Source organism: Astyanax mexicanus, chromosome 5, assembly GCF_023375975.1.
Source record: "Astyanax mexicanus isolate ESR-SI-001 chromosome 5, AstMex3_surface, whole genome shotgun sequence".
NCBI classification, from domain to species: domain Eukaryota; kingdom Metazoa; phylum Chordata; class Actinopteri; order Characiformes; family Acestrorhamphidae; genus Astyanax; species Astyanax mexicanus.
This window is the reverse complement of record NC_064412.1, coordinates 57,032,718-57,051,785: the sequence shown is the minus strand read 5'-3', so window position 1 is coordinate 57,051,785 and position 19,068 is coordinate 57,032,718. Positions and strand designations below refer to the sequence as shown.

Genomic DNA, 19,068 nt, shown 5'->3' with positions numbered 1-19,068 from the left:
GTGCCATGGAAACTGTTGTATTCCCAAATACAGACATAATTCTTTGGATTAAGGATTAATAAATGGCAGTCCAACTTCATCTTTTACTCACCATCATAGCCTCGCTCCATATCCAGTTTTGCACCTTGCCATGAGCACACTGACTGTGACTGTTCAGCCTCACTCAAGATATCACACAAGATAACACCTTAAAACTTATACATACAGTTCTCAAGCCATCCTATGCGAAAACACTTAATTTACTGATATCCTGAGACTGTTGGTATATTAGTGTACGTCCAAACACTTGTGAACGCTCTTCTTCTAATTAGTAAAATAACTAAAATAGGTGTTCAATTTCCAAAAAACAACACTAATTGTGCTTTTTAAGGTGAGTTTTACAAGCCTAAACTCACCTATATATATATCAATAAAGTAGTTATTGCCTGGTTACAGGATTGTGAAAATATTTTCATATATAAACCCATGTTTTTTTGTGCTTTACAGAACCACATACTAAACGCCTTTTCATTTTCTGATAGTTATAAGAAGTTATAAGATATTTAATGATGTTCCTTCACTCCGGCTTTCCTGTCCACAGCTCAGACTATTTATTTCTACTTTGACAGTAGCAAAAAAAATCTACTCTACAGTTCTGGTTTAACCCCACTCTTACCTTATACCTTACTTGGATTTCCAATACATTTTCAATTGCTCTTCAGGAACAATCATGCACTCGATTTTAGGAAGCTTCAAGTAAAACCATTAATACACGGTCAGATATGATCAAACACTTTAGAACGTTTTTATATAGATTTTTATTGTGTTTTTTTCTCAGTCTGACATAATAATGTTAAAAATAAATAATTTTCCTGTTGATTCAACACTGTGTATATTGACTATATTTGTGGTTTACATCATCCACCGTATCTGCTAACTTGTTCCACTGCTCATCTTTTTGTACCAAACAAAGAAAATGTAAATGTAAAATTATATTCTTCTGAGACAAAATAAACCACAAAGCCCCTCCCCTTTTGATGTCATGGAAGAAAATATGAATTCCTGGTAGTTCTTTGATTTTGTTCATCTCTGAATATGGATTATCTTCATTATTTTTTGTGTCGTGTCCTAAACTGACTGTGTCTGGCTGGAATTCTTGTCTTGGCTCTGATTGGATGACTTCACCCTCGCATCCTGCTTCTCTGTTTTCTTGTTTTTTGTTTTTTTTTTTGGCTCGCTCTATACCATCACCTGTAGTCCTGAAGGTCTGGAATGCTGCAGTTATACGACGGGACGTAATTCAGACGGCATGTTTTCTCGTTTTCCAGATTCGCCTCCGTGCACCCAGCCGGTTCCTCCTGAACTTTCAGAGCCGCAGATGTCGACATTGTTTTTATCAAATCAGTCAACACCATTCTTAAACAATTGCAACATCAAGTGGGCATCAATTCAAAGCGAGCTGTCACGGCGTGGGCCGAGGTTTCTGAGGTATGCGCGTGTGCTTTTTGGTGGAGGAACACATGCGTGACCGTGAGCTCAGTAAAGGGTAGCGTCTCTGAATCAGCGAAAGTTGAGCGTGTCCGGAGAGCGCAGGCTCGAGCTGCACTCAATGCAGATCCACATGTGTGTGGAGATCACAGCCATGCACCGAATCACATCACCGCACAGCTGCAGAACATCTCAGTCCAGTCCTGTCATCACAGTCTGAACACTAATGGAGATTTAGAGATACGCTTATATAGAGCTGGGTGAGCGAGGAGCGCCCTCAGTGTGAGGGGCTTCACTGACTGCTTTACCCAAAGCTTCAGCCATTCACTGATCTTCTGCAGTTCTGTGTATGAACGCAGGCATTAGTACAGTATGTACGCCTGCAGACACGTGGCTGAGAGCGGAGGGTTTTCACCAGGCTGTGAATGCTTCAAAGAAAATGTGCAGCTGCTGCTAAACAGCCTTTCTGGCTCTTCACACCAACACTCTAACACTCCAAACACACAAACACACAAACACACATCTGTGTTCAAGATTACACTCGTCACTGTTTGCTTATGGAAAAAAATGCAACTGTATTTCAATCAATCAATCAATCAATCAATCAATCAATCAATCAACCTTTATTTAAACTACATTGTACATTGAAGGTGACCCTCATTTACTCATTTAATGTAGCCGAGCAATTATATAAGGAGGGGATTGACAAAAAAAGTTATAGAGAATAAATAAATAATAAAAAAACAGCATTTTAATCAGATATATAAGATAAAATAAAATACAAAAATAAAATAAAACAAATAAGGTAAAAATAAGAATTTAAGAGTAGGAATAATAAAATCATAGGTAAAACAATCAAAGGTAATAAAACTACTGAAAATGCCACTACAGATGACAAAACTAAACACATATAAGAGTAAAATATAAATAAGCAAAAAAAAAAACAGATTAAAAAGATTAAAAAGTTAACAAACAGATTTCAAAAACAACTAAAAACATACCAAAGATCATAAAAAAAATTTAAAAAATCAGCTAAAACAGTGGCAGGCTGTTTGCCTAAGGGCAACAATATAGAGAAAGACCACATTTGTTATGGGTATAATGCTAATAAATGCAAAGGTGGATATTAGTTTACTTCAAAATATTACATTCATGCTATAGAAGGTTATGGTAACATTTCATAATCACTTTAGATTATACTACAGTCCCATGTAATACTGCAGTTCATAAAATGAACTACATATATATATGGATTCAGATTTGAATCACATTTTGATTTTCAATCCATCTCTAATCCATCTTCATTCATTCATAGCTCCACCTCTGGTTCAACTTTTAAACTTTTAGACATTTTTCACCATTTAGATAAGCGGTTAAAGTGGTCTCAGATCACTGAATTGAGAGACGTTTGTGTACGTGAACACGTCAAGTGACCTCAGACCTCGATAAACAGACCCACAAACAAAACCGACTGTCTGTCTGAGCGAAGTAGTGTGTTTGTGGTCTGTTTTTCTGATCTAATTATTTCAGGCATTTTTCACTTTACAGTCCAGAAATCTAAAAAATCTCAAGGCTTACGGTACAAACGTCTTCCAGAGCTCAGCATGTAAAAACTAATTACTGACAGGTGTGTGTGATCTCACAGAGACAGCCGCTCTCTCATACCACACTGGCATCCTAAAATCTCCACTCTAAAGGCTTCACCTGCAAAAGGCTTGACTGAATTTTATGACTCTAACCTTAAATATTCAAGACTCAACTCAGACTCACAACCCAAAGACCTAAAGCTCACCTCTCTTTCTCTTTTCTACTCTTACCCCTTGTTTTCTAATCTTACTCCTTCCAATTGGAACAGATTTAAAGGGGAGAGGGGTGTAATCCTCCCACTAATAATTGAGATAAACCTTATTCAAGAATCTGATACAGATATATATATATATAATGTTTAGCAGTGGAGCGCTAATGTTCAGCAACAGCTGCTGCTGGTTAACTATAATGAACAGCAATTAATTATTATTGTCTATACCTTAATTCCATTCCACCTTAAATGCTGCAGCTTGTGCCATCTGTTGCACATTTTAAGGTGGAACAGGAAAGTTAGCTAGTTAGCTAGCTAGCTAGTGGTTATCACAGTTTTTAACAAGAAAAATACTCAAATTTGCGAGTTTCTTCGTTTGCTTGTGCCAACATCTTGCTACTAGACCTGGAATCACACTCCAAAGCCATTAAGCTCAACCCAGACTCAACTCCTAAACTCTGATGACTAAAAGACCAACATTTTTTTTACCTCTCATCCCAAAGACTCAATAACTTCTAAACTAAATTCAGATTGCAACCCAAGACTCAATGCTTGACTCCAAAGATTGAGGGCTTTGGGAACATCTCTTAACTAGAAGATAAAAGGTTCTCATTTAGCTTGACCATGGGCTACTGGCTCTTCATGTCCATGTGAAGGATATTTATCAGAGGTTCATAAAATGAATTTAGCCAGACAGACGGTAAAGCATGTGGTGATGTTATGAGGGAAAAGGCTGTGGATGGTCTGTGTCTCAGATGGGATTTGGTTTCTAAACCCTCGTGCAAAAAGACCCCCCACTGTCGTGTTGTTCTTGGTTGGTATTTTAATGGGGAATATATAATCATAGTGCACTTTATTGATGCCCGTGAGGAAAACACTTTTTTACATAAAATGCAGACTCTGCTTGAGAGCTGTTAGTGAAGTTACAGGGCTACAGTGTAAAAGACTGCACAGATGCATGCTCGGGGGAGGGTATGTGTTTGTGAATGTGTGTGTGTGTGTGTGTGTAAAAGCTTGATTGTGTGTAAGTGGCTGTGTATGCACGTGTGGGTGCAAGTGTCAGAAGCGCAGTTTGGCAGCAGCTGTGCATTTTGCAGCAAGCAATTATCTGCCCAGTCAAAGCCACTTAATTCCTTTCCATTAGGATTTCCCTCCAAATGTCACCCGGCTCAACCCTCAGAGCACAGGGTTGCATTCTTTACGAATGAAGCCGAGTTATAATGGAAAGCACACCACAGAGCTCAACTCCCAAACCTTCATCACCGTACTGCCATGATGAACTCTGCTCCTGAGTTATTACCGCAATACTCAGCGCTCATTAGCTCCGCTGCCCTCTTTAGCATTTTCGTTGGAGTAGTGAGAACATGCGCTACAGTGACCCTGCGTTTTTTATTTAATGTGAAATTAACTTTTAGTGTAAATAATTGCATGAGCAAAAGTTTAAGAGGACCGTATTTCTCATGGAATATTTTCACTGTTGAGTGAGGCTCTCCATATGTTTATAATGCCCCAACTTACATACATAATAAAATGTAATGTATAAAAAATAAGAGACCACTTAATGGTGATGTTTTTTCTTGATTTTACCAAATTGAAACCTCTGGAATATAATCCAGATAAATCAAGATGAAGATGGATGATCTGTATTACCCTTTTTGCACCAGGAGTGGCTTAAAGTTATCCAAAAGCAGTGTGTAAGACTGGTGGAGGGCTTATTTAACACTGTTTATTTCAGTGAGTAAAGTGCTTCTATTTATTTACAGTAACTTTAGATTTCCAGATTTCCACTAAAGCTGGAGCATTAGCATTAGCGGCAAATCACTAGCGCTTAGCACGTTAAGTGGGTTATGTTAATGCTGCTCCAGCAGTGCTAGCCGGAGTTAGCAGCGGGCTACAGGCCGATAATACTCACCTCTGAATGGCTAAAGAGCTAGTGCTTTGCGTGGCTAGCCGGTAATGCTAATAATGCTGCAGAGCTAAACTGAAACTACTGTATAGCGCTGTACTTGAGCGGAGTGGCTTTACTGCTCCTTAATACCTGACTGATAGAATTCATACATAAGGAGCACCGGATTATAAGCAGCTCTGATGATTTTAGGGAAAATTAAATGATTTTAAGTGCAGCTTATAGTGCGAAAACTATGTCAATGAGAAATCAGAAATGTTCCAGTCAAAATGAAACACCTACACTCATAAATCACTCATTTTTAAAGGTGTAAATTATATGTATAGTGCATACATGCTTATATACTCTCATTTCCCAAGATATAATAAATGATACTGAGAGCAAATGACACTTTCAACAAAGACATTCTGCTGTCTGTGCTCTTTTTTGTCTTTTATTTGTCAGTGAATAGCTTCCAGAGAGAGAGGACAATGAATTTAATCTCTTTCCTGTTTTATTTTTATTGTTAATCTCTGTACAGAGATGCTCATTAATGCAGGGGACAGAGGAAGCGATGTTCTGATCCGTGTCTCACATCCGGGCTGTCAGAGGGGTGATTAAGGCCGAGCGGGTCTGGGGCGCGGGGGTAATGGTCCGGCTCAGCGGCGGCCCAGCTCTGTTTTATCAGCTGTGGGTAATCGGGATGTTATTATGTGAGGGGTTTATTTGGTTGTAATGAAGCAGAAAGGTGAGCGCTGTATTTAGACAGATCTGAGCAGTCCGACAGCAGCCGAACCCCGAGAGAGAGAGAGAGAGAGAGAGAGAGAGAGAGAGAGACAGCGCTGACAGAGAAAACGTCTGACACTCGGGTTCAGCATCAGCGGTGCAGAGGGGTGGAGAAACCATTAGTACTGAACAGCCTAAGAGAGAGAGAGAAAGAGAGAAAGAGAGAGAGAGAGAGAGAGAGAGAGAGCTGTCTGGACTTGTTGGGGGGTTTCCCATAGCTATCTCTCTCTCTCTCTCTTTCTCTCTTTCTTTCTCTCTTTCTTTCTCTCTCATTTTGCTCTGTTTTTGATTCTGATTGTCTAAAATGTACTGACTGACTCAACATTAAATAATTAGGGCCGCAAATAATGCAGATTACAATTGGTAGGCAACTAATCTGATTATTTTTTGGCTCCACTTTATAAGCTGTGTAGTAAAACATTAATAACACGTGTAATAACAGCATTACTACTGGTGAAGTACACACTGTTCCAGATTTGTTGTTGCGTGTTGTGAATAAATGCACTTTTCTGGAAAAATATGACAATCAGTGAAATCAAAATGCGAGAAACAGTGATAATTTTTTTATTTATTAAGAAATTATGATATTTTGATTTGGTAAATTTGCTAAGTCATTGTAGCATTTCAATAGTTTTATATACTACCATATACTCTCCATACTCTCCTATGTTTCTATAGTCCATATACTCTAGTACCTGTACTACCCTATACTAGTCTATACTACCCTATACTCCATATAATACCCTATACTACACTATACTATTCTATAATTCATACACTACCTAGCTAAAGTACTTCTCTATTCTACCATATACAACTATATACTCCTTATACTACCCTACACTACCCTATTCTTCATACACTTCCCAGTACTTCTCTATACTATCCTATACTAACCTATAACACCCTATACTACCATATAACACCCTATACTATCATATAACACCCTATACTACCATATAACACCCTATACTACCATATACTACCCTATACTACCATATAACACCCTATACTACCATATAATATCCTGTACCACCCTACACTATTCTATACTTCATACACTACCCAGTACTTTTACAGTTCTTTATTCTATATATTACATCATACTCTCTATTCTACTATACTCCCTAATTATACCCTATGCTACTCTATATTATATTCCCTGTAGTACCATATATAACCCTATACTCTTTTTACTACCTGTCTATGTTATGTACTATACTGCCTTTATAACTGTATACTCCCCATATTACCATATAGTACCATTTACTTCCTATACTACCCTTTACTCTCAATACTAGCATATACTGTACTCCCAATACTACAGTATACTACACTATACACAACCAAAAAAAACGTTTTTTTTTTTGTTGTTTAATTAAGCTTCTAAGTTTGCTATCCAATCAGAGTTAGTTCACATAATTGTATGTAGTTATTGGAAACATCTCTCTCCCTCTCTCTTTTTCTCTCTCTCTCTTGTTCTCTCTTTTATTTCTCTCTCTCTCTCTCACTGTTTGACCTGCAATATTAAGGACTTTCCCGAGCACTGTTGTCACGGTTTACTGGCTCGACATGAACTGTGAATTTAATTTTCAGTTTCCTGGCAGGAGGGGCTGGTTCTTTCGGAAGCGTAAATTACCCAAAAGTCCCTCTTCCTGTCTGCTGAATGACTCGAAAGAGAGAAAAAAAAGCAGGAGGGAACGTTCCCAGAGCGAGCGAGCTGAAAGAGTGGCACAAAGCGTTCACCGGCATACTAATGGCCAATTAACGGAAGAGCAAATGATGAGCGCGACAGGGCACCATTGATCTGAGCAGCGGAGGTAAAGCTGACACACACTTCAGGCCTCGAGTGTCTTTCAGCTTCTCCCCAGGTGGGAGGTGCACTCAGCATACTTCAGCCTGAACACACATCACACACATGGGTGGTCCAACATGTTCCAAATCATCTCCCTGGCACCGTCTTGTCAAACGTCCAGCTTGCATGAAATTCACAGATTCCCTCAGTTTTGGGTTCTTTCTCAGCTGCTCTCAGCCTCTTTATCTGAGCCTCTCTGTCCCTCGCAGTTTTGGATGGGTTTCAGCTCCTCCAGTTCAGTAGAGCAGAGCTTTAAAGAGCCTTCTCTCTCTTTCTCTCTCTCTCCTTTTCCCTCTCTCTCTCCTTTAAAAAGCTGTCTGTTTTCGGGAGTCTGAGTTAGATGCCGCTGTTTAAACAAACAGGCCGGCCTGTGTGAATGCACCCTGCTGAAGCGCTAAGGTAATTATATGGATCAGATTGCCTGGGGATGTTTTGAAAACGGGACCTTAAAAAGAGAGGCCTTGTGGAGGACAGGTTGACCTTTGACCCCAGCAGGAGATCTCATTTCAAAGTGTGCTTGCTTATTTTTAGTGTCCACCGGTGTAAGCTCCAGCATCGCTGCCCTACGACTCCGGCCGAACTTGAGAAAATTATGAAGACAGAGATTCTGTGAACCTCCGGCAGTCCGGGTCTTAAAAACGGACACATATCTTCATATTCCAGAAGTAACTGGAAGTAACTTGGAAGTAAAGTAATGTGGAATAAGATTACATTTTCCTAGAATTAATAAGTAATTAATAAGGGATTAAATTATTTTTTAGAATGATTTGGTGCATTCGCTAAGACATAAGGCATTTCATTCATTTTATAGTTATTGCATGACAAACAGCATATACTGCAGAATACTCTCTATACTCAAAATATTTTCAAAATTCAGCAGAAAAAAGTCAAGACTTCTGAACAGAATACACGTTAATATGACAGCAGAAAACTCAACATAACTCATGTCATTTACATTTACATTAATGGCATTTGGTTCTTATCTAGAGCGACGTACAGAGTTGGGCCGATGTAGTGTTAGGAGTCTTGCCCAAGGACTCTTATTGGTGTAACACAGTTTAGTTCAGTGTTTTGGAGAAGTGAATGAATCGTTTTGGAAATATTGTGTACATAAAAGTACAGACAAAGTCAGCAGTGTATTTTTTAGGATAGGAAGATCTCTAAGTGTTGTTTTGAGTTCTTTTGGGACCTCCTGGATGAGTTGTCCATGCCCTTTTGGAGTAATTTCAGTATGTCAGTCACTCCCAAAGCTTTAGAAATGACTTTGTTACTTAGTTACTCATAAAATACCCACTACTTCGTTATACTACCCTATACTACCAAATAATACCCAATACTTCTCTATATTACCCCATCCTACCCTATACTGTCATATATCACCCTATACTAACCTATCTTACTATATAATACTCTGTAGTACCCTACACTATCGTAAACTTCATATACTACCCTATACTAATATATATCACACTATACTACCCTATATTACCCACAGCACTGTATGTGGAAGCTGTTATATGTGCTTGTGAGCAGCACTACTTCGCAGTGTTTTGAGTGCAGAGCGGCTGGTTTGAGGCTGGAGCAGAGGAAGCACAGGTGCTGGAGTGCGGGTGAGAACACCGGGAGCGTTTGTCCTCCGCGGCGCTCTCTCACGCGCCACATCCTGACAGGAATTCCATTTCCGCGCACTTCCTGGCCCAGGACAGGGCACTGTGCCAGGCTGATATGGGTAAACTAGAACAAGGCTGTCTCTCAGCAGAGCCCAAGGTCAACTGAGGCTTAAAGTGGAGGGGATGAAGTCCTGGTTTGTGTTCGTATCAATCTCAGACTTCTCACTGAGGCCAAGGCCAAAAATATATCAACTCAATATATGGTTGAAGCTGAAATCTGATATTTTAAATACCTATATATATTGTTAAACTGAATATACTATGATGGAGTGTATAATATATATGCAGAGCTTGATTAGGAGTGGGAATCACAGGGCATCTCACAACACGATATTACCACAATACCAGGATTCTGCAATACTCAATATATATCACAAGACAATTCCTGTATCAAATACAATACTTCACAGCATCTTTGGTAGTGAATAGGATTAAATACTTCTGGTAACACTTTCTATGAATGTCATCTCTATAAGACTCTATAAACATATTCATAACACATTATAATGCATTATAAACATGGCTATGCATATTTATGAAACTCTATAATTCATCATAGCCATGTTTATCATGCATCTGATATGAACTGTGATTATAATGCATTAATAGCTGTGTTTATAACATGTTATACATCAATACCAAAAAACTCAGTCCCAGCTTGTAGACTTGCATCATGACTAAAACAGCTTCCAACTTATAAACACACCCTCAGTAATCCTATAAATATATTTTAACCACTCATGAATTATATATAGTTTTGAATAAAATATTAGTTATTGTCAATTATAATGTATTATAACAGGTATTTGTGTGCTCTAAGTAAAGTGACAGAGTTTCATTGTGGGACTAGATTTTAAACGATAGATATATACTATTTTAACATATATATCATAAGCATAGCTTATGATATGAATATGCATATCTTATTATGTATTATGATCACAAGTCATAATGCTTAATAAACATGGCTATAGTGGGTTATGCATTTTTATAAGTATTTATAGCCATGTTTATAATGCATTATAATATATTATGAATGTAGTTACAGAGTCTAATAAATGACATTCATAAAAAGTGTTATCATACTTCTTAATAAGCAACTAACAGAAATTGTTATAAGGATTTATAAGAGTTATAAGGATTTATAAGACTTGTAATCTGTTGAGTTGTGTTACTATTATGTTATGGATTATTATGATTTTGTCTTGACTTGAATTTTTGTTGACTTATTGTATTATCTTCTATTGTTTTCGGTGCTTTTTCACTGTGTTGCCTTGTGTTTTGTTGTGTTGCATTGTCTTATCCTTTATTCTATCATTTACTCCATCATGTCGTATTGTATTGTCTTGTATGCGGATGGGTTATGTCTTGTCACTGAGCGTTCTTTTTCTTTTTTCCTGTCCTCTTTTCTGCTGTGTTCCGGGAGTTTATTGTAAGTTTATTGAGTGAGGTTCAGTGTGTGGACGTCTCTGTTGCAGAGGTTTGGCAGACCCGAGATGAAGGCCAGAACTTCCCTCAGCGGTTTGACCCTCAGCTGGTGCGAGAGGAGAAGAGGATGGAGGTGGAGGAGGAGGTCAGAGTGCAGGTGAGAGTTGGGCATGGTCTCTAATGCATCACAGTCAGTACACATTAATCTGGAGTACGGCTTTTGATTTAACTCAGTTCCTCCCTGAAAACTACAATGAAACGCATCAATATCATGGTGTCTGTGGTAGAGGTTAGCTGAAGGTTGCACCAGTCTGGAATTTTCATTAACCCTCACTGTTAAAACTCTCTGTCTTCAGGTGGACGAGCTGATGAGGCAGGAGCTGAAAAACCTCAAACTGACAGTGGACCGAGAGAAAGGAAAGAAGAAGAAAAAGACGAAGAAGGCCAATAAAAAGGTGAAGGACCTTCATGTATGTCCTCCCTCAGGTCAGCAGGAGAGAGAGCTTTATTGAAAAACTCCCTGCAGTTCAATACTGACAGTGTGCAGACATCTCAGGCTGTAAGATGCTGGTTTTCTTCATGCCTGAGGCTTAGTTTTATCTGTACAGGGTTCATACTGGTGCTTGAAATCCTAGAAAATGCTTACATTTTAACATTCTGTTTTCCAGGCCTGGAAGTTGCTGGAATTTGCTTGAAAATGCTTGAAATTTTAACTACATTTGCTTTACAATAAATAACTATCTGACTAAATAAATTGACTAAAAGAAAACATTGCAGAGCGTAAAATAAAAAAGGCTTTAATTTCCCCTCCTTTTGCTACAGGTATTACCAAACACAATTCTAATTGTGTTTACATATATAATATAATATAATACCTTCTCTTGCAGTCTGTAGCTCTTCTTCATACAGCCTGAATGCATGTAGAGTGCATTGGATCATCTCAGCCACTCTCTGATCATCCAGTTGGTCTGAAATAGAAGATGCACACTGATGCATTTTGATGGTGCTGCTTTCATGGCCAGATGTGTGTTGTGTTGATGGATGTTGGGCAGGATGTTGGAGATCCTCTCTATTGTACACACCAGTAAACATCCAAACAGCTGCTGGTCTTTATGCATATACATTATTTAGACTATACATTTTATATTATCTAAATGTTTCCTTCATTCTAGAATCCCTTCTTTCTGCCTGATCTATGCCCAAGGTTTCTGTATCTGTTCAGGGCTTAAATATCTGTATTATATTAGTCCGGATTTGGATTTCAAATCATTTTATTTAGTATTCTGTTTATTGGTGATGTAAAAGTTGGGTTTGTGCTGCTGTTTGTTCATGTGTGTATTATAAGTGGGAGTGTCTGTGCATGTCAGCATGTCTATGTTGCCAAGATAGCAATGAACATCTGACTGTTGACTGGTGTCAGGGTTCCGATCAACTGTTTTCTGTTGCCAAAATAGCAATACTCCACAAATTTACCTGAACACACCTCATTTCCAGATCACCTCGCCTCACCTCATCTCGGTGGAAAATGTCGTATAGGGGATAAGTTGATGAGGGGATAAGGGATGGAGGCTAAGGGATAAGGGATAGGGCCTAGATGATACGCGAATAGGGGATAAGGTGGTAAAGGGATAAAGGGACAGGGGCTAGGGCGTAATGACTAGCCTGGTGAAATAAAGGTGAAATATAAAAATAAAGTAAGGGAATAGGGAATAGGGAATAGGGGATAAGGGGATAGGGAGAAAAGGTATAAAAGAATAGCGGATAGGGTTTTTATGCTGTCCCAACATTTTCTCTTTTGGGGTTGTGCATTTTAAGTTTTATCTCATGATAGCTTGTGCCCCACCCTCCCTAAGACCTCTATTGGAATACAGTACACACACACACACACACACATACTCTCACGCACACAGACACACACATATTCACACACACACACACTTAAAATATGTACAATTATGTAAGAAGACGCTCAGCTGTATTTGGAGTTACAGGCTGGGTGTGTTGCCTGTTTAGTCTTTGGGAGAACAGAGTCTGTAAGTTGCATAATGCTACATATGCATGTGCAAGAGTTTAAAACACACACACACATTATACACACACACACATTACACACACACACACACTATAAATGCAGGTATGTGACTGTTTTTCTCTGCATCTGAACACAGTCAGGCTGGCAGGAGGTGATTTATGCTCAGATCTGCAGAGCAGAGAGAGATTTGTGGAATCTTGTGTGTGTAGAGTGATTAATATATCCATGGCTGAGCACACATTCCACACACACACACACACACACAAACACACCGATACACACACACACACACACACACACACACACACACACTGACACACCGATACACACACACACACACACACACACACACACACACACTGATACACACACACACACAAACACACACACTGATACACACACACACACAAACACACACACTGATACACAGAGAGAGAGAGAGAGAGAGAGAGAGAGAGAGAGATACAGACAGACATACACACACAGAGAGAGAGAGAGAGAGAGAGAGAGAGAGAGAGAGAGAGAGAGACATACATACACACACACACACGTTTACACAGAGAGAGAGAGAGAGAGAGAGAGAGACATACACACACACACACACACGTTTACACAGAGAGAGAGAGAGAGAGAGAGAGAGATACAGACAGACATACACACAGAGAGAGAGAGAGAGAGAGAGAGAGAGAGACATACACACACAGAGAGAGAGAGAGAGAGAGAGAGACATACACACACAGAGAGAGAGAGAGAGAGAGAGAGAGATACAGACAGACAGACACACACACACACACAGATACACAGAGAGAGAGAGAGATAGAGAGAGAGAGACATACAGACAGACACACACATAGACTATCACACACTAAAATGCACAGACTATAACACACACACAAACAGGCTATCACACAAACACACACACACTGTATAGTGAGGGCTGGTCTATGGAAGCTGCTGATTGGTTGTAAAGCTCTTGCGTGCGGCGCCAAATATGCTGCTGAAAACTTTACTTGTGCAGACACGCCACAGACGCTCACACACGCACACACACACACACACACACACACTGTTTAGAAGTTCAGATTGCAGGAAATGCAGAGATGACTCTGCCACAAACACACACTGTAAACATAAACACACCCACAGCACACACACACACACACACAAACCACAGAAGAATATACACACATGGTAACACACATAAAAACATACATACTTTACAAAACACACACACACACAAGCTAATGTGCACACAAACACACATTCTAAATTAAACCTCGTGCACCTTCACAAATTTCCTAATATTTAAATGAGCTATACATGCCCCTTAATACTATAAGCAAAATACCTTAGAAGTTACATAAAGTTGCAAAAACATACTTTTTTGTGTCCCAAAGCCCTTGAATTATTATATTTTCTCAGATTTACAAACTTCTCTGTCTTTTTGTCTTGACTTACTTCTTTTTCTTACTCTTACTATTGTTTTTATAACTGCTATTTTGTTAAGTTTACTTGACAAAGGTACTTTAGGACATGTTGTTTAACTACTTACAAAATTAACACCATAACAAATACCTAGCCTGTAAAATGCAAAGTATAAAGAGTCAGTACATACTTCAAATCACCAATATAGCATGATATCTTTATAATGTCAGACACAAGAAAATGATCTTTTTTGTTGTTCCTTTTATTTTATAGCTTATTTTATGTATTATATCCTTATTTTTAAGCTATGGCTTGATAACCACAGTGTAGCAAAGTAACGCATTAAACTGTGTTTTAAAGTGTTCTAATCACGCAGCTCTGGGGCTCACGCTCACGTGAGCTTCTCCACGTGTCCGCATTACACTATACAATAGGTCTATGCTTCTTCAGTGTTGCAATTTTAACTAACATCATTCTGAACAGATTTCGCTCATTCAAACAGCCTGAAAATGTTTTTAAAAAGCTAATTTTTAAGACTCTACTCAGTAAAAAATGTGGGGATTAAATCAGGCTCGGGCTCTTAATAACAGTTTATGGGTTGGCTCGTCATAAACTGTATTATTACTGAGTTATGTAACTGTTCTAACAGTCGAGAAAAGAGAAAGAGAAAGAGGGATAGAAAGGAAAATGACGTGTTCCCTCTATCAGTTCAGGATGCAGGCCTATTCCCCTTCACTCACTGATGTTTTTCCTTACTGATGATCTCTCAGGAAGCAGCCAAAGAATGACGTTTGATTTGTCAGTGAAAAACACTGTGTTCTTTGGTTCAGAACCAGTGGCGACCCCTCGCTGACCTCTGGCACGTAATAAACCAAATCTTTGGCCGAAAGCGCCGAGCGGTATTTTGTTGTTCCACTTCGGAACTGGACTCTTAGTCATTGGGAGCATAGCTGTAATTCCAGAAGGCTTTGCTGGAAAGAACACAGGATCACTCTGGAATTAAAGAGATAGTTGGGCCAAGAGTGAAATTTGTACAGTTCTCTCCTCCTCTTACCCCGAGCCAAAACACGCCTGCAGTCTGGAGTTCACTTCTTTAGTTCTGTTCCAACTAACGTAAGCTAATACTGCAGCAGGCTTCCCTCTAATACATCACTAATGATGCTGAAAACTAGAGCCAAAGCTAAATGTTTAAAAACCTTCAATAAGCAAGATAAAGAAAAACAAATAATGAAGAAAGCTAACTACTCCAAAACTGTTGTTGTTTATTAGAGTGTAATAAATTCATCGGGTGCTTATGTGTGCTGTGTTCAATTATGTTTAGTTCACAATACACGGTTACACAAGCCGATTTTTTTTGTTGATTACCAATAAAATCCTCTTTTCTGAGGCAAATCAGGGATCCGTCAGTGATCATTCAGAAAGATGCTTGCCAACTGATCGCTGACTAGTCGCAGCCGCCTCACAAATATCTAGCATGTTTGATATCTGAACCAGTCAGCGACTGAGAGTCAAGTGCAGCATCTATCTACAGCCAATGAGATCTCTCCATACCATGACCATAGGAAACATTTATAGAGAGTGTGACCACTTTCTGTTTCCCCTGGAACAGGAACAGGAAGGTTCTTACACTATATAACTTTTTAAAAACTGCCACTGACATGATGATAATAGAATAGCAATTATAACAAAGCATTTATACCCTTTTTAAGACAACAATTTCTTGGGGAATATAAATATATATACTTTATTCTTCACCTACTGCAACAGTCCACACTGTTATTGAGTTGAGTTATTGAAACACTGATCACATATTATTAAGGTAATGTCTATTTATTGTAAGATACTGTAAGTCGATAATGTAATTATCATAGCAGGCCCAATTATCACTACATTTTTTGGAATGTTTTGCAGGTTTAAAATGCAGGAATGGATGTATTAACCAAACAAGACCATGAATAAATCCATTTAAAATGAAATTTCTGATTTGTGTGATGGTACAGGAATGCATTTGAGAACTTCCAGCCCATACAGGCCTGAGCTTCCATTGCTCTTTAGCTGTTTTAGAAGCTTCTGTGCAGAACTTGAACAGACTTTGGACAGAGAACATGACATGCCTCAGCTAATCAGCTAAACCACCCCTCTGAGAGGAGCCTGATTGATTTGGGGAAAAGAAAACAGAGTAAACCTTGTACAACAATTCAGCTTGTCAGTTGTTGGTTACGCCTCGAATATAAAACCCTCTCAGCCCTCCCCGAAGTGTCGGCTCTGAGCGGCGCAGCGGCGTGATCCAGAGCAACACGATCACTAATCACAAGAGCTTCAGTTCTGCTGAGCTGATTACTCAGGGAGCACTTTAGGGGAATTTCCTTGTGGTTTAAAAACAGACGCTCACTATAAACAAGTCCAGGGTGTCTCCGAGTAGAGCGCTGCCAGTGGGCCGGGCTTCTAACCTGAGGCCACCACATCTCTAATCAAGGCAATCAACAAACAGAGTCCAAGAATCCGGATCGCGGCTTCTCTCCGGGAGACTCTGAAACCGTGTTTACAGGCTTTGCACGAGTCACTTGCTCACTAAAGAACCAGATGTTTCTGAAATTGTCATTTATCCAAAGCTTTCGGGTAGAAACCATGCGTTCATTTCCATGCTGTGGTTTATAGAGTGTTTACAGTTCAGAGCAGGACATTTACAGGACAGATCAGCGCTGATCCTGTGGGTTCAGCAACCGAACCGAACCGAGTCAGGGCTGAACGGCTGTAATATGAATCGATATGCTATTGACCGCTGTCGACTTGCTTACAGTAAAAAATGACCCTCAATTAAACATGTCTGTATCCACTGTTTTCTTCATTCCTTCATGCAGAAAAAGAAGAAAGCAAAGAAGGGGGGAAAGAAGAAGAAGAAAAAGGAGAAGGATCTGACAGCAGACAGGTCAGTAATGGAACAAAACCATAAAACAAAATACGAGCAAAAAATCTTATTTGCAGGGTTTTACAAATAGATTTTTTATTCGCCTCTATAAAAAAAAACAGTGCCTGCTGTTGTGATTGTCTGGAGAACTGAGGGACATTAATATGACATTGTGGTGTGGTGGATTTTCAGACTTTATACAAGAAGCGGGTTTATTACTCTGTGTGGTCAGGACAGGGTTTGTTATGTTGGTTTATACGACACTGCAAACAATCCATTTGCAAAAATAAAATGTATATATACATATACAAAAAACTGTACAGCTCTGGACAAAAATAGGAGAGCTTCTAAAAATAATGAGTTTCTTTGATTTTACCAAATTGAAAACCTCTATTTAATCAAGAGGAAGATGGATGATCACAAGCCATCAGTAGTGTTACGCGTAAAGTTATACAAAAGCAGTGTGTAAGACTGGTGGAGGAGAATGTGAATCCAAGATGAATGAAGACTATGATTAAAAAACAGGTTTATTCCATCAAATATTAATTTCTGAACTGAACACAAGATTCTGAATAACTTGACTGGTTCTAATGACTTCAGAAAACTATCAGAAAACTAGACTGATTTAGGCTGTTATTCCTAAAATAAGCAAAATAATCTTACACATGAGATGCTTTTTCAGACAAAAATATAAAAAAAACTGAAAACGTCCAGGTAGCTGCACCATTAAAAGTCAGAGCTCATCGGACTCTTAAAGGTGCCAGGCGTCAGCTGGAGATGTATGAACTACCCCACTATGCAGATGTGGAGCAATTGAATTGCATTTTTAGGAGTGATGCCATTCTATCCATGCAATAAAGTCTATACAGTATACAGTAACTGTATATACATATATGCAGGATTTGGATCTGAATAGTCTGTTTTGACCAATGATAAATACATTAGAGGCTATACATTTCTGTTTTTTAGTATATTTCGGTTTATAGTATATGGTAAATAGTTGGATGCCTCCTAATGTGGGAGTTGAGTGTACAGATCTCAGATCTTCAGCAGGGTTGGTCAGTCTTGCTGGGTTGTGTTGTATTTCAGTTCTGTGGCATCGCAGAGGGAAAAATCCTCAGACTATAACTGAATCATGATCTCCTGGATGGGTGTGATATTTATGATGTAATGGATTTTGTTACTGAAGCAGTGTGCGTGCTACATGTGCTTCTTACCTCATTTTCCTTTTGCTTTCTCACCTCCACCCTGTCTCAACAGGACCATCGAATCTCTGTATGAGGAACTGGTTCTGGAAGGCATCCTGACCCGGCCTCACAACGTCAAACTGTCCGAGTACCTCGGTATGAAACTTATCCATCTTTAAATGTATTTCCCTTGGTGTAAGATCCAACTCAGACTCATAGAACATCCACTCAAGATATGGACTCCCATTCCAAGGACTCCCATTCCAGGGCTCAACTCAGACTTTACAACTGAGTGATTTGAGATGTAAATTTTTAATATATCTACACTGATGGGTGTGGTGTTCTGGAAATGAGGTGTGTTCAGGTACATTTCTGGAGTTTTGCTTGTTTATCTTGGTAACAGAAAACACAGGAGCTCCACTGACTGAATACAACCTAGACAGACGCCAACAGCCAGACGTTCATCGCTATCTCGGTAACACAGGCACACCGAGCCGAGCTGAGCGTACACCCCCACTTATTACACACACATGAACACACAGCAGCACAAACCCAAACTTTTACATCAACAATAAACAGAATAGTAAATAAAATAACATTGCTGTTCCCGTAAATGAGCTGCTGGAG

The 19,068-nt window shown here is 39.1% G+C and overlaps 1 protein-coding gene across 1 annotated transcript in view; it reads left to right on the top strand.

Moving 5' to 3' along the window:
* The window catches only part of iqca1 (IQ motif containing with AAA domain 1), a 67,108-nt gene that overhangs the window by 28,101 nt on the left and 19,939 nt on the right, over positions 1 to 19,068 (top strand). Inside the window, exons 10-13 of the mRNA XM_022675332.2 lie at positions 10,940 to 11,046; positions 11,246 to 11,344; positions 17,208 to 17,275; positions 18,515 to 18,597. Coding sequence (XP_022531053.2) covers positions 10,940 to 11,046; positions 11,246 to 11,344; positions 17,208 to 17,275; positions 18,515 to 18,597 — 357 coding nt within the window. The remainder of the gene's footprint in view (positions 1 to 10,939; positions 11,047 to 11,245; positions 11,345 to 17,207; positions 17,276 to 18,514; positions 18,598 to 19,068) is intronic.